Source organism: Rhagoletis pomonella, unplaced genomic scaffold (genome assembly GCF_013731165.1).
Source record: "Rhagoletis pomonella isolate Grant_MI unplaced genomic scaffold, Rhpom_1.0 Rhpom_scaffold_00003, whole genome shotgun sequence".
Lineage (NCBI taxonomy): Eukaryota > Metazoa > Arthropoda > Insecta > Diptera > Tephritidae > Rhagoletis > Rhagoletis pomonella.
This window is the reverse complement of record NW_023458557.1, coordinates 45,522,149-45,547,979: the sequence shown is the minus strand read 5'-3', so window position 1 is coordinate 45,547,979 and position 25,831 is coordinate 45,522,149. Positions and strand designations below refer to the sequence as shown.

Sequence of the window (25,831 nt, the reverse complement as noted above, 5' to 3'; positions counted from 1 at the left end):
TATGCTAGCAAAATTATGCACCGATTCGCATTATAAGAGCTGTAAATGAGGATAACGAAGCAAAGTTATAATTTTTACAGCGTTCGTCCTATTCACAGGATCTAAACTTAATCGAAAATATTTGGAGTTAATTTTTTTGCAAAGTTTGCAGGTCAGACAATCCATGTGATGATTGGCAGTGGTTTTTCCGGCGATTAAAGTGGTAAGCTGGGAGATGTCCTTCATTTTTCAAAGTGACTCTAGAATTGTCTTCCGGCTAGGGGTTTTTTTTCCATACATCATACATTGGAATTAGGAATGTAGTATCCAATACTAATGGCCGTTTTCTCAAGTAGGTTTTAAAATTTATCTGCCCTTTAAACACAAAGTTTGTTCTGAAAAAATGTGTTTAAACAACACAGTGGAATTAAAATGAATGGTATGCTTTTGTTGCTTAAATCTATTCCTTTCCTTGTGTTAAAGCCAATGTACCTATCCAAGTGAATCAAAACAATAAGCATAAATTTCGTGTAGTTTGATAAAATGTGGAATAAAATCCAAAGTAATAAAGGTGTTTTCTCCATTTTCCCAACTTTTCTCTGAAATTGATCATTTTTCAATATAAAATCAAAAATAAACTTTTCCGATGCCCAAAAATACAGATATAAGCTGAGATCTGAGGAAACTGTGTAGCTATTCAAGTGAACCGGAATTATACCTCAATTTATAAAATTTAAGAGGTCTGTGCGATTTGCCCAGCAAACACTATTTTTTCACTTTTTTCGCAATTTTTAGATTGTGGCAATGTTTTTACGCACTCTTTTGAGAACAACCATACTTGTCTTGAATTTACTCAAAAATAGCATTTAATAACGATTACAACGAAAACTGACTGAGTTATTCAACTTTTCATGAAATAAGTTAATTGCAAAAACAAATATTTTTAAAGCAAGCTTTCTAATTATGAACGAAATCGGGCCATAAATACTGGTTTACCCAATATAACGACTCATTCGCCACCTATCGGTAAAATTTTTAGTGGAGTTATTCCTTTTAATGTAGGTAATATGCATACGTTCTAAATATAAACCAAATCGGACTATAAATACGAAGTTTTCAATTATCTCGACTCCGGCGCCACCTATCGGATTAACTCATCTTTCGTATTACATTGTCATCGGGTTCTGAGCCAACTGTGAAGTTTCATGACTCTAGGTCATCGGGAAGTTGGTCAAAAATTGATTGCAAGATTTGCCCCTAATCCCGGGATCCCGCCATTTTTGAAGTCCCAAAAATTTCGGGGCTCTTGGGAAATAATCCCACGATTTTCGGGATTTATAATTTGCACTGATGGCAATAATAGAAACTCCTTTTCTTGACCAGTGTTGGCTATATTTCTTTTGGAATTTAATAATTAATATTTTTTTATAAGTGTCTAGCTCATCATACTAAGGTGACCAGAATTTTATAACATTCCAGGAGGACAAATTCTCCACATTGAAAACACAAATTTTTTTTTATATTTATTTTAACACATAAATAACGAATAAATAAACAATTCAAAGTTTCTCTAAACACAAGTCAAATAAGTTAATAGTACACGGCGTTGCATAATTATAAGACCGCCACATATTAACAAATTTTGAATATTTATTTTTAACCCACTTAAAAAAGAAGTACATCAATTCTTCGGAATATATTTTTTGGTATGTTACCACCTCCACCGATTTCGATAATTATTTTTCTATCGGGAAGGTAGTGTCTCACATACTAATTTGGTTTGGATCCGATCATTGGATCATGAAAAAATTAACGGTACTCCTAAATTTGTATATGAGAATTGAAGTCGGTTGTGTTTTTTGCTTTTATTTGCAAAAGAAATTGCTTTCGTTCTTCGACTTTCGCCAAAGTTCGATTATAATTTTGTTTCAACGCTATACCTCGTTCAGCAATATATTAACATATTTAATACTTTCTATCGTCTCTAAGACAGCCAACTTCAGGGTCGTTTTTTAGAGAATTTAATGCCCTACAAGAATATGCCTAGAAAACCCTTTTTAAACCTTTTTATACCTTTATAACTTTTCTTAACGGTTCAAAAGTTATAGCATTTTTAATGAAAACAAATTTTTGTTTTCTTTACATAGAAAATTTCAAATGCCGACCGACAACTTTTAAACTTTAAATAAAAATCTTTCCAAATGGGAGAATTTCCTTCTCAGTAAATAGGTAATTTAATGCCATAAATTCATCAGGTTAGTTATTTTGGATCACCCTAATATATATACACTAGAATTACTCGTTTACAGTAATAAGAATAAGTGGCAAATTTCCCGGAAAACACCCCCAAAAAAAGTCTGGATCCGCCGCTGGGCCTGTTTTATTTTTGATTATGTACTTGGATGTGAAATAACACATTTTATAAACAAAATGTTAAGCATATTTGCGCTCCAATGCAACGAACATACTTGTTTTAAGCCATCTTACAAATGCTTTATCAAGATAAAAAGTCCCCACACAAAAATATTGCCACTGATAAAACTTATACATATCTGGCAAACAAAATGGCATATGGTAGGCAATAGTTTTCCCTGTGAAGACGTGTCGTGAGCTAGTCTTTCAGTGTTGTAAAATGCCGTTCGCACCAAACGATTTCCCCTTCAACTCACGCAGGGTTGCACGAAAAAAAAAATGGAATGGCAAAAAATATCAAAATATAAAAAAATATCAAAATATTCGCCATAAAAAGGTGTTTGCATTGCATTCTACTTTTGGTTGAACGGCCTTTCAACTAATCGCTCTCAACAAAGTTGGTCGCCAGCCAATATTTAGCCATTCAACTTTTTTTTCGTTGAACGCAAAATCGCCTCGTGCGAACACCTTTTGAAGGGTAATACGGCTTGCCTACAACACCGGGGAATACTGTGTTCGATCCTCCAATTACGATCGCGAATTACCCCTTTCCCACGCCCACATTCTTAATTCAATTTGACAGTTCTCAATCTCTGTGTTTTTTTTTTCTTCGCTACAAAATTTATGCAAAATGTAAGTAATTGCTTTTCGTACCTATAAAAAGTGCCAGTTTTGATTTGTGAACTGGTTTCGATAAATGGCCGATAAAAATTAGAGACGGCAGCGATTTGTTCGTTATTCGCATGGTAATTGGAATTGAATTACCAACAAATGAAATTCATTCGAAATTTAGTATGGCGAATTGCGCAATTCCAAGTGTAATTGGAGTGCGAATTACGAATGAGAAAGCAAACTACGTAATTGGCGGGCAGTGGGAAAGCCGTATTAAATATTATTGAATAAGGCTAAAAGGCGTTTGTACTGTTCAACTTTCACAGGTGGTTAGTTGAATCAAAAGTTTTCATCATTTAACTGAATGTTGAACAATGTAAACTCCTTTTAAATACAATGATTAGGTACGGTTATGAAATAATAATATTCTGAACGAAATTTTTGGCAAATTTCATCACTGCTATAAAACTAGAAAAGGAGGACAAGGAGGACATTTTTACTCAAAAGGAGGACAGAGAAGGACAATATTTTTGAGGAGGACAATCCTCCTCAAAGGAGGACGGTTGGTCAGCTTAATTATACATAAATATAACACCGTGCGATAGTAAATATTACACACAAAAATCAATATATTCGAAAAACCATGGACCAAATATAGTAAAATTGCGTTTTTAGTTGTTCACTCTGACGTCAGTAATTCAAAAATGATTTAAAAATTCAGTGAAATTTGCTTCAGAAAAAGTATGGGTATCACATTAAAGAAGAAATTCTGAAGAATTTCTTCTTCTTCTTCTTTTTTGGCGCTGTAACCGCCTAAGCGATTTTGGCCGAGTTCAGCAAAGCACGCCAGTCGTTTCTCCTCTGTGCCAACTGACGCCAATTGGAAACGCCAAGTGAAGCAAAGGCCTTCTCCACCTCATCTTTCCATCGCAGTGGGGGCCTTCCCTTCCTCTGCTACCACCTGCGGATTCCGAGTTGAATACTTTCAGAGCTGGAGCGTCGGTGTCCATTCGAACGACATGGCCAAGCCTGCGAAGCCGCTGTATTTTAATTCGCTGCACTATGTCCATGTCGTTGTAAAGCTCATACACCTCATCGTTCCATCGTCTGCGGTACTCGTCGTCGCCAACGCGTAAAGGCCCGTAAATCTTCCGCAAAATCTTTCTCTCAAACACTCCAAGAGCCGCCTCATCGGATGTTGTCATTGTCCATGCTTCTGCGCCATATACCAGCACGGACATGATGAGTGAATTAATAAGCGTGGTTTTCGTACGTCGAGAGAGCACTTTACTCCTGAATTGCCTACTCAGTCCAAAGTAGCACTTGTTGGCAAGAGTGATTCTGCGTTGGATTTCAATGCTGACATTATTATCGGTGTTAATGCTGGTTCCCAAGTAAACGAAATTCTCTACTTTCTCGATATTGTAACTGTCAACAGTGACGTGGGTACCAAGGCGCGAATGCGATGACTGTTTGTTTGATGACAGGAGATACTTCGTCTTGCCCTCGTTTACTACCAGACCCATTCGCTTTGCTTCCCTATCCATCTTGGAAAAGGCAGAACAGACTTCGCGGTTTTTGTTACCGATGATGTCGATGTCATCGGCATAAGCCAGCAATTGCACGCTATTGTAGTAAATTGTTCCTGAGCGGTTCAGTTCTGCAGCTCTTATTATCTTCTCCAACATCAGATTAAAGAAGTCACATGAAAGGGAGTCGCCCAGTCTGAAACCCCGTTTTGTGTCGAACGGCTCGGATAGGTCTTTCTCAATTCTGACGGAGCTGGTGGTATTGACCAACGTCATTTTACACAGCCGTATGAGTTTTGAGGGGATGCCAAATTCAGATATAGCGGCGTATAGGCAACTCCTGTTAGTGCTGTCAAAAGCGGCTTTAAAGTCGACAAATAGGTGGTGAGTGTCGATCCTTTTCTCGCGGGTCTTTTCCAAGATTTTGCGTATTGTGAATACCTGGTCTATGGCGGATTTTCCAGGTCTAAAGCCACACTGATAAGGCCCAATCAGTTCATTTACGGTGGGCTTCAGTCTTTCACACAATACGCTCGATAAGACCTTGTAACCTATGCTTAGAAGACTGATCCCGCGGTAGTTTGCGCGAATGGCAGGGTCACCTTTCTTATGGATTGGGCAGAGCACACTTAAATTCCAGTCGTCGGGCATGCGTTCATCTGACCATATTCTGCACAAGAGTTGATGCATGCACCTTATCAAGTCCTCGCCGCCGTACTTGAATAGCTCAGCTGGCAGGCTGTCAGCTCCAGCGCCTTTGTTTTTTTTTCAGCCGCGTTATTGCTATACGTACCTCGTCATAGTCAGGCGGTGGGACGTCGACTCCGTCATCATCGACTGCGGGCTCGGCTTCTTCTTCTCCACAACTTTCCGTGCTGCTACCATTTAGTAGGGCGGAAAAGTGTTCCCTCCATAATTTAAGTACGCTCTGGCCATCATTCACTAGGTCGCCATTATTGTTCTTACAGGAGTACGCCCCGGTCTTGAAACCTTCCGTTAGTCGCCTAACTCTCTGGTAAAATTTTCGGGCATACTTCCTGTCGGCCAGCATTTCAAACTCTTCGCACTCACGTATTTCGACCTCTCTCTTCTTAATGCAGCAAATACGTCTCGCTTCTCTCTTCATATCCCTATAGCGGTCCCACATAGCGCGCGTTGCGCCCGATCGCAGCGTGGCCCTGTAGGCGGCATCTTTTTTCTCTGCAGCTTCCTGACACTCCTCATCGTACCAGTTGTTCTTTCGGGCTCGCTGAAATCCGACTACTTCTTCGGCGGCGGTACTTAATAAGCGGGAAATGTGGTTCCACTGCTCGCATATGTCGCTTTGTTGAAGAGTGCTCTCTGAGAGCAGGTGTGAGAGTCGAGTAGCGAAAGTGCTGGCTGTCTATTGTGATTGCAGCTTTTCGACGTTAAGCTTTCCTTGCATATTTGGGCGCACATTTTTTTGCTGCACAGAGGCGGGAGGCGTATCTTGGCTGCAACAAGTTAGTGGTCCGAGTCAATGTTTGGGCCTCGGAGTGTGCGTACGTCTAAAACACTGGAAGCGTGCCTTCCGTCAATCACAACATGATCGATTTGGTTTCTCGTTTTTCGATCCGGAGACAGCCATGTAGCTTGATGGATCATTTTATGCTTGAACCTAGTACTGCATACTACCATGTTTCGGGCCCCGGCGAAGTCGATCAGCCTCAATCCGTTGTCGGACGTTTCATCGTGGAGGCTGAATTTTCCGACGGCGGTTCCAAAGATCCCTTCCTTGCCCACCCTGGAATTGAAGTCGCCAAGCACGATTTTAATATCATGACCGGGCAGCGCTCGTACGTGCGCTCCAAGCGCTCATAGAAGAGATCCTTGGATGCCTCATCCTTCTCTTCCGTCGGGGCATGGGCGCAGATGAGCGAGATGTTGAAGAATCTCGCTTTGATGCGGATTATGGCAAGACGCTCGTCCACCGGGGTGAACGACAGTACTCGGCGACGGAGTCTCTCTCCCACCACAAATCCAACTCCTAATTTGCGCTCCTTTACATGGCAGCTGTAGTAGATGTCGCAAGGCCCCAGACATTGCTTGCCTTGCCCCGTCCAACGCATTTCTTGGATGGCGGTGATGTCAGCTTTTGTCCTTACGAGGACATCAACCAGCCGCGCAGAGGTACCTTCCCCATTAAGGGTCCGGACATTCCAGGTGCATGCCCTCAAATCGTAGTCCTTTAAACGTTTGCCGTGGTCGTCATCATAAGGGGGGTCTCATCCGAGGCTTTGCCTTGCTTTTCACTGGAAGTGGTTTTTAGGTGGCGGGTCCCAAACCCAGCGCACAACCCATTTGCCCTTCTGAAGAATTTAAACAGATTAATTTTTTTGGTGAATAATGACTGGTAAGTATTGAAAATGTCTTTTTTTAAATTTTATCCATGAAATTTCACAATATTTGTTTTTGAAAAAATTATATGTTAAGGACTTGATAACATCCTCAAATTTCGTCCTTCTAACTTTATCAGCTTAAAAAATTACCTATTAGTCATGAATCCAAAAAAGTTTATTATTTTAAATTCTAAAAAACTTTTTTCTCTTTGATTTGGTACCCATATTTTTATTCTACATTGTACTGGATTTTTTAATAATTTTTGGAATTAATCATAACATTGAAATTACAAAGCCCTTTAAAATAAATCCTGATGTCCGAGAGAAAAAAGAAAAACGCCTCTTTAAATAAAAAAGTTCTTGCATGCATTCTTTCGGTTTTTGTTATATGCATTATTTCGGATTTTCAAACGAAAGTGTGCATATGGATAATTTCGTTTTTACCGAAGGCCACCTACGCAAAAAGTGCTGCGTAAAAATACTTCCCCCCCTTTCCGGCAACACAAAAAGGAGAATTCTACTTAGTAAGGGTTACAATTCCCAAGCGAGGCCGAAAGCCGCCTACGCAGAAAGAAGTTCTGCGCAAAAATACTTCCGCCCTTCTTTTCCGGCAACCCAGAAAGGAGAGTTCTACTTAGTAAGGGTTATAATTCCTAAGCGCGGCCGAAGGCCGCCTACGCAGAAAGAAATTATGCACAAAAATACATCCGCTACTCTTTTCTGGCAACACAGAACGGAGAATTCTACTTAGGCACTCCGCACATTACGCGCCTAATCATAGCAGAGCAATTGTTTCGTCTTGCCGAAACGAATGCATGACGACTCCACTTCTGCACCCTTGCACGACTTGCATAAGTCCTGGTGGCACACTCATTACACATTTTCTGGCCGTTCTTTCTTAGTGATACACTTTCGCGAATATTTCTGCAGTAAAATATTGCATAAACGCTTATGATTTAATATAATTGGTACGAGTTTTGGCACAAAATCATTTATTTTCGATTATTTACTATTGAAATGCCAAATAATTTTGATTTCCAACACAAAAAAGTAAACAAATGACGAGTTCAAAACCGCAAGCGCCTTACAATGTTGGGCGCTTCGATTCATGCAGTGGCGAACCCAGGTAAGGGAACCCCAAGCCTGTGTAACATGTATTTTCATAATATTCAACTGAATATCGTGAAATATCATTACAAGAATATATAACAGGTTTGTCCCACAAGCTACTTGTAGAAAAACTCGAGCAAAGTTCAAACTGTGAGCGAATATCAAAGAAACTCGAAAACTTAATTGCGGAGCGCGTATATGTAACTCGAAGTGACTTCGAGAAGCTTGGGGAACAAACTTAATGAATGGATGCTTTTGAACATTTTAATTCATGGAAAAAGTGTGTCAAATTTCACTTGAGTTTGAAATTTTAGCTGTGTGTTAAGCTTAGTACTTCGATTATGTCATTTAAGTAGGCCTATCAGTTTTTCGAATTCACTGAATTTTCAAAATTTTAAAATTATGTACTTAATTTTCAATTTTTACTTTTTTTGTTATATTTTCGAATTTGCATTATTTTACACAGTTGAAAGTAACAGCAACAGTTTGAATATTTTCGCACGTTCAGAAAACAACGAAAATTCCAAAATTTTGAATTTTATATTATTAAATTTCTTGAGATTTCTTATTTTTAGGATAATTTCAAAAATTTCAAAAACTATCGAAATCCGGGAGATTCTAGAAATTCTGGTAAAATGAGAATATTTTGAAATGTACAAAATTATTGAGATTTTAGAAATTTTCTATATATTCCCAAATTTTCAGAATTTTATTTATTCTAAAATCCATCGTAAAATGTAAAAATATAAAACATCACAAATTGTCGCAAATAAGCAAATGGATGTATAGAATTGACAACAACAACCACGCTGTCGAGTTTAAATAGCGGAAAATCAGCTGCACTTGATAGTAGTTGGTTGAATAAGGAAAATGAATTAGCAACAAGAGTTTACGGAGTAGATAGCTCAGTGGTTAACGCTTCTGACTTTGAACATTGATTACGCAGGTTCGATCCCTGCTGAAGTCTAGAAAAAAGAAGTCTGATGAGGAGATGTGGTGATCTCCGAAATAGTGCTATAACTTCTACCGCTTAGACTTTGTTGCTTTTTCAATTTTTCCTAATAAACAATCGTGGTACAAAGCTCAATAAAAAAAAATACAAAATTAAAAAGAAAAATTCTTATGTTCATGTACTTGTGTGTAAAAAATAGAAAATTCTTAGAATTCTAAAAGATATTAACATTTTTAAAAATTCCAAAATTGTTCCACTTTTCAAAATTTTGTATTGATATAACAAAGTTTGAGAATTTTAAATTTTTTGAAAACATCTACGTCTAAAACTTTTTTTAATCTTCAAGAATTACGATAATTTTTTAAATTTTCAAAAACGACGAAATGTGAAAATGTCTTCAACATTCGAAAACTTTTAATTTCGTTTGATCAATTTTGTATATTCGACAATTTTACTTAGAAAAAATTTTTTAGAATTCCTACAATTATCAAAATTTTTGAAAAATAAAAAATTTATAGAAATCTAGTATTCATCATTATATTGAATTATTGGGATTTACTAAAATTTCTCAAATTCACAAAGTTTTGAAAGTTTAGAAAATTTTGGAATTCCACTCTAGTTGTTAAAAAGGGGAAAGTTCAAGAAATTAAAAACTAACAAAACACTAAAAATTTTAAACTGCGGTGATTTTTAAATTTATGTACACGATATATGTTGAAAAATTCGATTTTTATCATATGCATTATTTCGGTTTTGAGCCGAAATTGTGCATGTATGCATTACTTTGTTTTTCTTATATACCTTGTTTATACCTACGCAAGAACCGCATTAACAAAAAAAACAATTTGACTGAACACATATTTCTTTCGAGCGTTTATACCTGTGTCTTTACAGCGCACTCGCTGAAACCGTATTCAAAAGTATACAAAATTTGTTGTTTTATTTTGATATTTCTCTAATAATTTATTTGCGCGATTAACCGAAATGGAAGCGAACAATAATTCAAATTTATTTTAATAATAATTCAAATTTAAAACGGGCTGTATGAAGAAAACCGCCTATTTTCACTTCGCGTCAAATTCGTGATGTGTTTATACCTATTTTCTAACCGATGTGAGAAACAAAAAAGCGATTTGAAATCAAATTCAAGTCAATACACTTTTGAAATTCAGAGCGTATTGAAATTTAGTTTATGCATCCGTTTTGAATCACAGCGAAGTGGGTCAAAGCGCTTTATGTGTCGGCATAAACAAGGTAATAACACTGGTCTACAAGGGTTTTGCGAATAAGACGGGACCTGGTGTTTCCGAACGGATTTTTCGTGCTGAACACGAATCTGGGGTCCAAAACTTCCCATCACGTCACGTTTTCGAGAAAAAAGGGGTTGAAACCCCTAAAAACAGCGTTTTTGGACATTTTCGAAAAATTGTAGAGCTGAACCCTGACGTGCTACAAACTTTGTATATGTCAGAAATTAAAGGCTAAATCGTGCCCTTTCGAATGAGCCCTATGCCGAATTAATCGCATGCACCCTTAGATCAGGGGGTGTATTTGTGTCTAGGAGTCCAGGGAAAATTGATCGCAGAAAGAATTTCATCTTAAACGACCATATAAATTTCTTAAATTTTTAAAATCTAACTGCAGATTCGTAATCAGCGACTTTTAATATAGTTAAAACCTTGGCATTATTAATTTTCTATGATCGTTTAAGATTAAATTCTTTCTGTGATCAATTTTTCCTGCACCCCTAAACAAAAATACACCCCCTGCTTTAAGGGTGCACGCGATCAATTCGGCATAGGGCTCATTCGAAAGGGCACGGTTTAGCCTTTAATTTCTGATATATGCAAAATTTGTACCACGTCAGGGTTCAGCTCTATAATTTTTCGAAAATGGCCAAAAACGCTGTTTTTAGGGGTTTCAACCCCTTTTTTCTCGAAAACGTGACGTGATGGGACATTTTTGACCCCGGATTCGTGTTCAGCACGAAAAATCCGTTCAGAAACACCAGGTCCCGTCTTATTCGCAGAAAAAAAGTTGAAATTTGTAGACCAGTGTAATCATTACTTCGGTTTTGAGTCGAAACTGTGCATGTATGCATTACTTCGGGTTTCTCATATGCATTATTTCGGTTTTCAAACGAAAGTGTGCATATGCATAATTTCGGTTTTTCTTATATGAATTATTGCGGGTTTCAATCGAAACTGTGCATATATGCATTATTTCGGTTTTTTATACCCGAGCGCACTTGTGCACAAGGTATTATAACTTTGTTCACATAACGGTTGTTTGTAACAAGCAAAACGAATCGAGATAGATATAGACAAATGTATACATAAATGATCAGAATGAGAAGAGAAATCGATTAAACGGTGACTGTCTGTCTGTCCGTCCGTCCGTCCGTCTATGCACACGATAACTCGAGTAAAAATTGAGATATCTTAACGAAATTTTGTACGTGCACTTCTGTCGGGCGTAGGACGGATGGTATTGAAAATGGGCAAAATCGGACAATAACGCCTACCTCCCATATAACGGTAATTTTCAGAAATACGAAAACTTCGATATTTTAGTAACTACTGAAGATTATTCACTCAAAATTTATATTTACAATAATTTTTAGACGAAAAATAAGAATATTATAAATTTTTGGAAAATGGGCGTAGCCAAGCTTGGCACAGTTGTTAGCCTTGCTACAGCATACCAAATGGCTGAAAATTTTTAAAATCGGACAATAACCACGCCCACATCCCATATAATGGTATTTTGGAGAAATACGAAATCTTCGATAAATCCGTATATATTAAAGCTAATTTATTCAAAATTGAAGCCTGCAACAATTCTTTCCCAAGAAATACGCTTATGATAAAATTTTGGAAAATGGGAGTGGCACCGCCAACTTATGATCACATATATGTATCTCGGTAACCGTTCTACCAATTTGTACCAAACTCGGTATGGTTATTGTGCTTGCCACGTAAAAGAAAAACGTTGAAAACTATTGACATCGGACTAAAATTGAGGCCGCTTATCATATAACGGTAAATTTCAGAAATGCATGAAACTTAATATTTCCAAATTTAAGCACGCTAATTTACTCAAAATTGATACAACCCGGCTTACCATGTAGCGGTAGCTTTCGGAAAGTGAAAATCATATATTTAATACTTGCGCCGGGTATTTAATGTTCGGCTCCGCCCGAACTTAGACTTTCTTACTTGTTTTCATATCGCACACCATCTTCAAAAGAGTCACAACTCAAAATTTGTCAATTTTGAGATTATGCGCTAAAAATGTTAGCAGAGCTTTTATTTATCTTTCAGCAAAAGCTGGAGCAAATTTTTGTTATAATTTGTTAAAAAACTTAAGGTGAAGTCGCTCTTGCCCATATGATTATTATGTGCTAAGAAATGGTTTTTCTCATTTTCTAACAAACGTATTATTTTGAGTTGTGACTCTTTTGAAGACGGTGTGCGATATGCATTATTTCGTATGCACAGTTTCCATATACACAATTTCAGGGTGCCAAATAAAAGCTTGTAAAAAATACAAATTTTGGCTGTACAACTCAAACATGTTGGCTTAACCGTTTTTTTTTTTAATTAAGCATCGTCAGTTTCTCCTTGTAGTGAACAGCAACATTTTGAAATTATTTTTTTATGAGAAGCTTAATTACTACTCGGCCAGTTTTCGACCGATTTTTGAAAATAGATGATCTCACCAAATGACCTCCTTGAGTTTATGAAGCGTTATCACACAGACAGAGATCAGAGGAAGATTGTGACGCTTTACCATTTCTATTTTATCAGGTACTAATGCTATTGAGGTACCAACAGTGGTGAAAGACTGTGCTTTTGTTTTGATGCCACTGCTTTTCTTGATTTTTTCTCCAGTTTTGGGTGTGCCTTAACCGAGCACACAACACACAAATTTATATCAGCTTATTGGCTACCCTGCAAAAATCGTTGGACCATGTGGTCCATTTGTGCCATATTGGAGTACATAGATAGTACTTACAAAATGCTCCTCTGTAATGCAGTAGTGGCCCAATTCGTATCTCTAAACCAGCTTATTGTTACCCGATCATTGCTCGAGATTTAAAGATCGTAATCCCCACACGATGTTTATTGGGCTGTGATGCTGAGAGGTAGATACTCCGTGGAGTAATACCTGGAAGTAGTTTGGTGCTACTCTGATGTAATGCATAGCTGGAGCAAATGGTCCTGCCCTAGGGCAACGCAATGTTGATTGGGCCACATTCTTCATATGCATTTTGATTAAATTTGGGTACTCCTTGACCCATAGGGGTACTCTCTAATCGGGTGTTTGCACTATAACTTCCCTGCAGCAAAATTTAGAGACAGTCTGGCAAAGTGCTAGTTCCGCCCTACAAATTTCAGAACTGTCTCTGAACTACTGTAAAAAGGTTGCAGAACTGGACGGTTGAAACTCATATGTTGCTAGTTGCGCTGTCATCAATGTTACTCATCCCAGTCATGTGAAAGCAGACAAAAGAGGCACAAATGTACTATACTATATTTTTTCGATTTTCTTTGACCCTAAAAATAATAGCAAACTGTTTTCGTTTATTTAATATGTAATTCTCTTGTTTATGGGGCAACTGCTAAAATATTTCCAAAAAACATCGTTATTGGTAACATTAATGTCATTTTTATACATATACACGTACGTATAAAATTGAATGCAAAATATAACCTAAAAATTTAGTTAAGCTACACTTAACAGCAAAAGTCTGCGTACATTATTTCTTTTTTAAATATTCACTATATATTGGGAGTTTAAATTTGTTTATTATTTTATAAAAAAATTGGTCATGCTTAAAACAACATCATATAAACCGTATTTTCAAACTTTATATAAAACAAAGGAAAATTCAATGATTTTTAAACAAAATTTTCGAACTTTTAATCAGATAAAAAAAAAATAACCAAAATGGTAAACAATCTCGCTTTGAAATGAGGGTGCTATTGATATGACCGATACTGTACATACGTCAATATATCACTGATCACCCGGAATGTGTAGTTATGCAGTGTTTTTTTTTTAATTTTCAATGTTTTTCATTTTAAATATTTTTTGTTAAGTTTTTATTAAAGTATGTCTCATATTCCATAAACCATTTAAATTAAAATTCTTAACTGTGCTGCAAACTTGATAGAACTCTAAAACTGTCTTAAAATTTCAAACTTTTTAATCAGAGTTTTTTTTTATAAATATTTCGAGTATTCAGTTTTATAGCCCATCAAATTTTAGTGTAGTAACGTGTTACCTTGCATCTTAAACGAGTATAATTAAATAGGAGAATACCTTTAAAAGCGTGCGTAAAAAGAGTTATGAAAAATCAGCGCAATAAATTATACTAAAATTTAATGGGCAATAGAACTACATACTTATAACTCCGATTTGAAATATTGAAGTTTTTATAACAGTTTCTAGAATTCTTCTAGATTTCCAACATAGTTAGATACGTGAATTTTTATGTTTATGTTATAATACTTATGAGCCATCCTCAAATAAAAAAATTTACGAAAAGTATTTAGCATGAAAACCATTGTGAATATTCAAAATTTTATATATTCTTATTAGATGCCGCAGAGTCTATGTATTACATTTAATACAATTTAACGCTGAGTTATCACAAATAAGCATTCAATATATCACCATTTTTCTAATTTTTTCACACAACTTAGTTTAGATTTTTAATTATAAGTATCACAGAAATAGCCATTATACGTAACAAATATAAATTATTTTTAAGAATAACGGTTTTAGAAAATGAAGGAATAACTGAAACTTTATGTTCCTAATTTTATAGCACAGTTTGCCTCAAAAAATAAATTAGTGCAAAACAACTACCTCTTTAATCATAAAATTAAGTATTCTTTATGTACAAAATTGTATGCGTACTTATTTAATATTACGGTATTAAAAGAAAAGGCTCTATACTATACATCTTGGAACCGGCTCAAAACTAACCACATTTGCTCTAGCCCGGAGGTGACCCTTTTTGAACTATCTAGGAACTGTTGTTATATGAACTGTCTCAGAACCATCTAAACCAGAGTCAGTTCAGAACAAGTTCAAAAGTTCTGCAGAGGGCGACAATTGTCACTTCGTAGGACATCGCCATGTTAAAAAAGACAGTTGAAAGCATTGAATTGGGATAGATGAAGAACCAGTACCGTCCCTTTTCAGGCTAGCTCAGCGCAAGTTGTGAACCAGTTTGATTTGCTGCAAGGTTAACACACACACACACATACACACATGAGCGGCCGGCAAAGCAACGAGAACAGCGAAGTAAACATAAACATAATCACTTCGATTTGACTTCAACCCTTAGCTTGAATTCTATGCGTTGACATATTTACAGTGGCCCCACACGACAAACATGTGCGAGAGCATGCTCGGCTTGCGGTGCATGTTTGTCGTTTGTGGGGCGGTTCACGAGCATGTTCGCAAAAAATCAAAAAATTTTCTAACACAACAACACCAAGCGAACCCCCCCAAACTCACTTTCCTTTCCTTTAGACAAAAATTACTTACGTATGTAGTATGTAGTATAATTTTATTTTGACAACACCAAAACAAAAACATAAAAAGATGAGATCATTTCAACGTACACTAACAAAACAAAACAACTTATCACAACTAAAGTTCAAAATAAACATACAGTGCCGCCCAAAATTATTGACTCTGAGAATTTTTGACAATGCATGCAACATTTTTTTGTTTTAATTTGTTATAAAAATACAGTTTATACTATATCAAAAACTATATACTATATCATAAAAACAAACTTTGTGCAAAACTCGGAAAATTTCAATAAACTTGCATACAAATTTGCATTTTTCTTTTGAAAATGAATTTTTGCAGCCCAAAATTTTAGTTGATTTTTGATAATTTTTTTGATAACACTTTCTTCCATACAAACAATGTTCCACAATTCTTTTTGTATGGAAGACACTTTTAGCAAAGACAAAATTGCTAAAAATCAACGCGATTTTCTAGCAACTTCGGACTTGCACTTTATTAATTGGCTAAAAAGCTACATTTTCAACATTTTTCTAAAAGAGTAGATGAAAAATTCTCTGAACTAATAATTTTGTACGGCACTGTTCTTATAAGTACACTAGGACTTATGAAAAAATGTAAGTACCAACAAGATAAAAAATCAGTCATATTTTTCGTTGCTGTGAATTTGTTTCAAAACTTCTTACTTTTCCTTAATATAATTGTAAAACTCTGTACACGTAATCTTTAACGTATGAGCTTTTGTATATAGAGCGAATTTCTTTCCTTAGTCCATTGAGACGAAATAAGAGAAAAAATGTATCTACATTAGAGTTATGACTAGGTATGGCCAAGGTGTGATGGACAACTCAGTGAGGCTCTCTTTTAAGGTACTATAACGTCAAAAAATATAAACAAATGACAACTCTTCTGTGAAAGCGGGAAGGAGTTTATACTTGCTCTTTGGCATTTTCTGGGGGTAATTAAAACACTACAAACACACATTTTTATATTCTATAAACTTATATATATCGATCATCAAATATTGCTTGTGCAAAGTTCAACTATCTGGAGATGTAATTATTTCACAAATGGCATTGGTAGTGATTTTTGAACTTTTATTCAAATTTTTGCAATAAACTCTGGACACTTAAACGAAACCTAGGGCAGTTTAAGGTTGGACTGGGACACCGGGATAAATAGTCTAAAACCAAGACGTCTAGCAGCCCTATAAATGAGGCTAAATTACTAGGTGTATATGTATGTAGCATGTTGGTGAACATGCTCGCACACACGTTCGTCGTGTGTGGCCACTGGAACGCACGAACATAGACTCCACGTCGACACATAAACACACAAACGCGTATTGGCTAGCTTAACATACGTAAAAATATACGTACATACATATGTACCCACGTATGGCTGCATAGTGGAGCCGCAAGCAAAGCGAAAATAAAAGTGAAGAAAACAAAAACCAAATCACTTCATCTCATAATCAGGTAACAAAGTAGTGCCCCGTGAAATATGCAATGCCAGAATTTCCAGAATTCTTCATAGCTGAATCTTTTAACGTACCTAGAATCGCGGTGACAAGAACTGGTAACATTTTTTGGTAATCAAATTTTCCGGTTACAAAATCTTCAGAATAGACCTGTTAAAGGCAAATTATATACAAATACGTATTGTTTTTGATGTTGTTGTCACGTTTTTAGTTTCATCGAGTTTCAAATCACTCATAAGATTACAATCGACGTTTGAAGTCTGCGTAAAACTGTAGATCCCTCCCCTTTGTGTAACAATATCAACGCACGCCACAAATCGGAGGAGAAGCTCGGCCAAACACTAGAATATTGTATAAGCGCCAATCTATTATTATTAATGCTTACTGTAAATTATAATTTGTTGATGTAATTTCATCGAAAACCGCTGATCTTACGAAAAACAGTGATATAATCAGGGCTATCACTGAACCCATCGTAGGTTCGATTTTCGTGAAATCTACGAAAGTGCTATTCCTGAATCCACATTGTTATTTGAAATTTGAAATTCGTAGAGAGCCGACATTGAATCCGTTCGTAATGAAGATTCATACAGATACTCTACGATGGGTAACCAAAATTTAAAATCGCTTAATCTTGAAAATAATACAAAAAAGCTGCATTATTGCACAGTATATACAGTAATAAACCTTTTTGAGTACTCCTCGGGGGTAAAATCTGATCAGGGTTGATAATGAGAAGGATCATGAATTTTGTTGATTCAGAGTTGTATACAAAATTATTCTGGTATGAAAGGGAGCAAAAACCGGACTATGGCAGAGTGGCACAAGTCATGACTGTGTAATAGTGCCCGAAACTATTGCAAAAGTGTAAAAACATTGCAAATTTTTGTCTATTATTATAGATACTAGTATAGATTATCATAGTTCAGTGTATAATTTGTTATATTACACCGCACATGATAATGAACTGTTAAATGTTGAAAACGCTTGTAACTTGTAGATCACTCAAACTTGGGTGTGCTTAATGGCTGGGCGGATGTGCTGGCAGTCATTGGGATCTGTATAGCTATACAAACCTTGTTTTTTTTTTAATAAAGACTTAAATATATTCGGAAATTTAGAATTTGGCTTGATAAATTCACAAAATTTACGGTTTTCAGAAATAATTTAATATTACAATGGACTTTTTTTATTTTAAACTTACATTTAAGAAAACTCCATTCAATGCTATAATTACGATTTGAGTTTTCCAGTTTATAAAACACAAGCGTTATTTATGTACTTAAGGGCCGGTCACTCAATGTCTGGTTAACACTGTTACTGTTACGTGAAGCAAAACTGGAATCGAGTTGACGATATCGCACAAACGATCTAACAATTTTTGATTTTTATGAAGCAAGACAATCTCGACACGATATCGTTCAGACGATTGTCGTCATACGTGATTCATGCCCTGTAAATTTCTACTCAACATGGTCGTGCTTTAACGCGGCTATTGTGAGTAGGTCATTAGCAAGCATTATTGCATGCAACTCTGTAAGAGAAATATAGCTAAAAATTACTGTTGATTTTTTAGAATATTTTTGTGGAGGGTGTTGCGAAGTTTCTTGCATATAACACACGAACAAAACTTACTTTTTTATATGGAAGACGGAACATCCTCCACATAAAAAAAAAATTCTAAAAAATCAATGGTATTTTTAGCGACTTGAAGCTGGCACTTTATTATACTAAAATAAGCTATAAAACTCGAAATCTCTAGGAAATCTAGTTAAAAAAATCGAAACATCGTTAAAACTTTTTTTAACTTTAATTACTTTTTGTGAACTTTGTGCAAGCTTTGACATTTTTATCTATGTGGTATCTGATATACATAGATCGACCCATATTTTAAATGAAAATTATTAACAATAAATAAATATAAGTCCAACAGCATCATTTTGAATTATGCTGCTATTATTTTGACCGCAAATGTGTCTCTTACTTTGTTTTTATGGTTTTGTGAATTATATGTATACATACGTACATACATATTTTTGTATAAATTAAAGTGTTGTCGTGGAATAAAGGAAATGTATCATAACTTTATACCTAATCTGGACATTACTTCGTTGAAATGGATCACCTTTGTTAATATATGGTTCGTAGTTGGGCTTTTCTCATTTGTCCCGTTAAAATTTTGTAAATCCCGTATTTTTAGGACAAATTATTCGTTTGTCGCGTATGACTGGAAAAAAAATCTGGCAACACTATCCCATCTTGCTTGGTGCATTGCACCAGGCGGGCGAATTTTAAACTTTTTTCCTACATCTTTTAAGTTGAGAAAAACTCATTTGAGGGCTGAGTATTTGGATTTCTTGGAACTAACTATGATTTTTTAAAGAATGAAGCGGAAAAAATTTTAAAATTCGCCCCCCGTGGTGCAATGCACCAAGCGAGGTGGATGTCTCGAGCCATATGTAGCGTAAAAATATTTTTGTTCCGACCACAATATACCCTTGATTAAGAACAAAAGCTTGCACTATCTGATGAATGCGTTTTTATAATTCGCTTTTACGTGAATGGTTTATGTGTCCCAATGCCTCAGCAGCTGCCGTAGAGGATCTAAATTTAAAAAAAAAAATGTTAAATTGTATAAAGTCCCAGATCCGGTTTCATCTCAGGAACCAGTAACGAAATTGAGTAAGCATTTATGGTATCTTTCTTAAAAAGCGTCAGCCTTGGTTTTTTAAAATGGAAAATGAGACGCCAGTACAAGAAAAAATATGGTAAAAGCACTAGTAAAAGAATACAGAGGTGGATCTAAAAAGAAATTCACAGTCGATGACGACGGCGTACAAACACTAGCGGGTTTAGCGACAGCTATATTTTTGAAATCAATTTGCAAATAATAATTATAGCTTTACTTTTCAGACAAATCAATATTTTTTTTTATTTCTCGCGAGAGTTTACCTTATTTTCAAGACTATAGATCGATCCAGCTTTCTTTTTCTTTTCTTACCTTTAAACTAACCTATCTAAATCTTTTTAAAAAGTTTTGTCGACCGATACTCAAAATCCTCTTATGTATATATCATGATTAAGTTATCAAATCGAACTGAACTTCAAGGCAAAAAGCATTTTTAAATTTAAAAATGTTATAAGAAGTTAGGCATATGCCGGATAACCGAATACACTGTAAAAAATAAGAGCCGGTTTCGGATATTCGATCGGTAGACTGCTGTCCCTAATGAATTCTACATTACTATTGGACTGGGTTTAGGGAACTTATTCCAATTTATATATCAATTACCATGGAAAAAATAGTTCAATCGTGTGAAAAATACCGAACTCTAGCGACAAGAAAAAAATAGCAATTTATAAACTATAAAGGGATTGATGGAAGCAAAGTTTCAAATAATTTCCAAATTTGTTTAAACTGACAGGAGGTATTTCTGTACATCGCCTACTTCAGTGAACTCAGTGATAGTGTTGAAAATAGAAATAGTTTATTGCCCTTTAATGCGGAAAAGATTCTTTTTATTATGGGAAATACATAATTTTTTAACTTTCATTATTAAAGTTGATAAATAATAACATTATTAAACTTGATAATAACACGCAAAAAAGTCCAAGTTCGGGAGGAGCCGAACATTAAATACTCGGCGTAAGTATTAAATATAGTTTTTTCACTTTTCCGAAAACTACCACTACATAGTAGAAGGGGTTTTTTTACCTCTATTTCAAACACCTTCGATAGAACGTTCAGTCAGACATAATGAGATAAACTAATATTGGTATAAGTTGGCGGTACCACGCCCATTTTCCAAGCTTCGATTATAATCTTACTTCTTTGTTAGTATCAATTTTGAGTAAACTAGCGTCCTTAAATTTCGAAATATCGAAGTTACAAGCATTTCTGAAACTTACCGTAATATGAAAAGTTCGATTTCAATAATTTTCAACGTTTTGCTTTTATGTGGCAAGCACAATAATCATACCGAGCTTGGTACAAATTTATCAGAGATTACCGAGATACACACATGTGGGCAGTGCCACGCCCACGCCGCCGCCGCCGAATATTTTTGAAGTTGACCACGCCGCCGCCGCAAAGCCTGTCGGCGTGAACCTCTAGTGCACAGACTGACGGACAGACAGTCACCGCTTAATTTCTTTTTTCATTCTGATCATTTATGTATACATTTGTCTATATCTATCTCGATTCGTTTTGGCTGTTACAAACAACCGTTATGTGAACAAAGTTATAATACTCTTGTGCTCAAGTGCGCTCGGGTACAAAATTACAATAAACATTTTTTCCAGAAAGAGATTTTCAAACTAAAATTTCCACAATAAAAATCCTTACACCTTTCTAAGGTACTTACTCGATGTCAAAAGTTGTGCTAAGGTACTGTTATTTAGCATAGGATCGCTTGTGGCTGATTGCAACTGTGACGAGACCATCAAGCTACTACCTGTCGCACTGTTCGTCTTATTTGTTCCGTTTGGCCCAACAATCGTATGCTGATGTATAGAATTGCTGCGCGAGCGCGGTTTATTGTTTTTAGCTTGATACTTTGGAACAGCAAAATTATCGTGACTTGAACGTGACTCTAGTTTCTGAAGTGTCACATTCAGTGGTAAGCTGTTCGATCTAAACATCTCCCGAGGCAACATATTAACCACTGCCGGCTGTTGCTGTTGAGTGAGTTGCTGCATATGATGTTGCTGCGTGGACAAAATATGCTGAGTAGATTGATGCTGCTGCTGCTGTTGTGGTTGTTGATGCTGATGACTAGACGACGAGGGCGACAATTGGCATTGTGCTTGTACCTGTAATTGTAAAGGGCTTGGCAACGTAGTCACCTGACAGCCTAAATTCAATGGCAGCGATTGTTGATGTAAGTGTTGTGCAGTAGACGACTGATCGTGCATGTATGGTGAATTCGTGTTAACGCGCATGTTTATATAGCCACCAGTGGAAGCAGATTTTTTGAAACTACTCACGCTTGGATAGGGCTTATAAGAGTTTGAGCTGTTGTTGCTACTTAAGTTGGCGTTGACAGCATACACCTCAGGTGAAGTATTTAAATTATACATGGATAGCATATCAGTGGACGGTGGTTCAGTTTTCACCGCCTGCAAAAGGATCGAAGAGTTGCCTGTATGTGCTGAATTGGTGGTATTGATTTGCGTTGCGTTGGGCATGCAGTTAGGGTTTGTCTGTATGATGGCATAGCCCTTGGGCTTTGCATTTGCCATCGAAACATTAAGCAAATTATTGTTGATATTGATACCACTTCCAGTCGAAGGGGAGATATCAACGTTGCCAAAGCCACCATACGCTGTACTACTAGCAACCTCACCAGAGCCGCTTATTACTGTTACAGGCGTTGTATACTGTGTGGGCGATGTTTGCATTTGTTGATGCTGCTGATGAAAGGCCACCGTCTGGTGCTGCAAAGGGGTGCAAGGTAAAGCTGGCTGAAGATGTTGGCTTTGTTGGCTTTTTTGATGCTCTGCCAGCATTTGCTGATATACCGTAGTCTGATGCAAAGTGGGTTGAGCTTTGTCATAGTTGTGGGGTTCCCTTCTGTAAAAATAAAAATCCTAAGAAAAACTTACAAACAGGTATTGATAGAAATTTTGTTATACCTAAATGGCCTCTGGGAATTTTTTGAAATTCGTCCTTTCATCACACTTTTACTCGGAAATTCATTGCTTGGTGATCTGTTACTCGAAGCTCCATCGCTTGAAGTCGGAAAATGTTTCGAATGCATTCGCATTGATGGCGAGGCTGATGGTACAGGGGCACATGATCCCACACCATCATTTGGCACTGTTGAAGAACGCTCTTCAGCCATTATAGCATCCACAGAATTTATTGTTTGCGATTGATTTGTTCCTGAGGCATTTATTAATTGTCCGCTACTATTTTCTCGCGATATTGGAGCAGGGTAACGTTGTCCCATCTCCGACTGAAATTGTAGCGAATCAAGCGGTGCATTCAAGTCCAACATATTGGCGTCGTCGTTTACAGGTAGATCATTTGAAGTGTTGCTTACAACACCAACAATATTGTTCGAGTCTAGCTGCTCGGGGCCTATGGATGCATTGATTAATAAGTTATCGCAAGTGAAAAATTAATAAGTTATAAATACCCATGATCGCTGAGAAGTTGTATTCAGCATTTTTAAGCATTTCATCAGAACCCTCCTCAGGCACGGGTGGAAGACGTGTCGGTTGAAGCAGTTCTGCAAAAAATAAGGCTTTGTGATTGATAAATGGATGGTTTTAGTATGTATTTGAGCTGAATATGCTTACCATCAATTGTCAGATCAATATCATCAATATTAGGCTGCAGAGAGCCAAGACCAGGTTGTATGAAATCGGCTATACCAGCACCACGCGCTATCTCTCGGGGATCTGGAAACGGAAACGGTCCGTTTATGGATGAAAAGAGCGTATCATTTGTCCAATCGTCGGGTAGCATTAGTGACCGATCATTCAGCGGAGACCATTCTAAGAAGTCGAATTCGCTTTTCTATAAAAAAAAAAATAATATTAATTATTGATAAATTGTCACAAGTTCGGGGCGTTTATTTGCAGTGTTGCAGATTCTCTTTTATATACTACTAATCTTTAGGAAAATAGTGTAGTGGTTCACTTTTATACTTGTTTATCTATCACTCTTGTAGTTTAAAAATATAATTCTTTTATTGTATTTTGTCTACACATCGTCCTGCCCAAAATTAATTTGTTTTATTGAAACCTTTTGGTCACAATTCACGTTTACGATTTTCATTGGCACATTTATCTGCGAAGATTATGGTTTGGTGGCCATTTGCCACTTTAAATAACCTAACGAAAGTGTTATGTCCGTGAAGAAGTTCTTGAAATTCTCCAATTGTGCAACATTTCATAGCACGGTTAATCGCAAAAATAAATAAATTTGAAGAACTATTTTCTCTTCACTCGCTGGCGGCAACAATGATCCGGTTCTATAGTGAATCTGCCCTAGAAGCTTTATAGTATAATTGGTGGCGATTTCAAAATAGGTGCGTAGCATTGTTCCACATAAATGCAATATACAAACACACAGGGGCGGCGAAACGCCCTGTGCCCGGGTGGGTACTTCTGCTGGCGAAGGGTACCTATTAAGGCATCTAGTACCGGGATTCGGAGTCCCGAGCACTTTTTTGAGTCCCGAAATCCCGGGATCAAGCCCTCGGGATCCCGGGACCCCGGGATATAATTTAATTTACGACCAAATTAAAATAAAAAAAATCAGAATTATAAAATAGCAACCCTACAAATAATCAAATAATTAGGGAGTTCACAAGGTGTTGTATACTGTCGTACTGTGGTATGTCATAAACTTTAAACGGCTAAAACTATATTTAAGGAATTCGCAAGCTAACATAAAAGTTTTATTATGAAATTTCACACAATAAAAAAATAGTTGGTGGTGATTTCAAGTCCTCTAAACATTTATTTAGCCGTTAAAAACTTTACAACATACAACAATACGACAAGTACGACACCTTGTGAACCACCCAAATATATTACAATTCTAACACTACTTTTATTCTATACTAGCAGACCCTGCGAACTTCGTCCCGCCCAAAATTAGATTTTTAATTTAAACATTTTGGTCCAACAGTTTCTCCAACAATCTACATTTAGGATTTGTACTGGCACATTCATCGACTAAGACTATGGTTTGGTGGTCGTTTGCCGCCATAAATAACTGAACGAAAGTATTATGTCCACGAGAAGTTCCCTTGTGGCAACAATGATACGGATCTATAGTGAATGTGCCCTAGAACAGAGCTTCTTAAAGCGGGTTCCGTAGAAAAGTCACCGGGGTTTCGCGAAATTATTTTGGTATGAATAAGCACGGCGGTCGCTTTGGGTTGCACACAGAAAGAAAAGTTCTATAAACAGCTTGGCCGAGACACAATTATCTATTTTCAAGTATACATATGTACTCGTAGTTGGTACCTATGATTGTCGTACTGTGTGCCATACCTGCAAAAAAGCGTTGAGCTTGCGCTTGACAGCTTGTTTTTTTTCTAACTGGTAAGTGTTGTTGGCCGCTGTAGCCAATAGTTATATACAAGTTTCTACAAGGAACGCGACGATTTGCCAAATGATATGTAAAATTTCTTAACTGGGCACTTGGTAAATCACCTGAAATCTTTGTCAGATTATTTTTCGGATGGTAGTAGGTAATATCGGTTTGGTAACAAATCCATTTCCGAAGCATTCATAGATCTTCAGAGAACTTCGACATTGAGATACACATTTGAATCTGTGTCTCTGAAAAAATTTTGGGTTAGTGTTAACAGTAAATATCATGAAGTCGCCAAAAAGGCCATCTTACCTTCTCTTCCTTCTGTCATAATTAACTCTGTCAACAGGGTTTTCAGCTTACACTTATACAAAAAACAAATTCAAGTCGAAATTTGATGCAACCCCAGGAATGCGCATACAGCTTTCAGATATAATATCGAACAACTATTTTATACAATATTTTTATTCAAATATAAATTGCACTGCCTTTGATTTTTTGTAATTTGATGTGGGGTTCCATAAAATGAATGGTGTTTAGTAAGGGTTCCATCAGCTTAAAAGTTTAAGAACCCCTGCCCTATATCTTATCTTATAGTTTCAAAATGGATGCGTATCCTTGTTTAACAGAAATACAATATACATATATAGACTGAGATGAAATACCTTAAAAGCTAGTTCCGCGAAAGTAATTTAAGTGAAAAATTATTTTTTTCTATCAGGTTCTATATTAAATTCAATTAAAAAAATTAATTTTCATTAAATTGCTTTCATGAAACTGGCTTTTAAGGTA

At 36.3% G+C, this 25,831-nt stretch overlaps 1 protein-coding gene across 1 annotated transcript in view; it reads right to left on the bottom strand.

Moving 5' to 3' along the window:
* LOC118736251 overlaps positions 1–25,831 on the bottom strand; it is a 455,149-nt gene that overhangs the window by 25,409 nt on the left and 403,909 nt on the right. Inside the window, exons 5-8 of the mRNA XM_036466344.1 lie at positions 23,290–23,509; positions 23,127–23,219; positions 22,621–23,068; positions 21,351–22,558 (exon numbers count right to left, since the gene is read on the bottom strand). Coding sequence (XP_036322237.1) covers positions 21,351–22,558; positions 22,621–23,068; positions 23,127–23,219; positions 23,290–23,509 — 1,969 coding nt within the window. The remainder of the gene's footprint in view (positions 1–21,350; positions 22,559–22,620; positions 23,069–23,126; positions 23,220–23,289; positions 23,510–25,831) is intronic.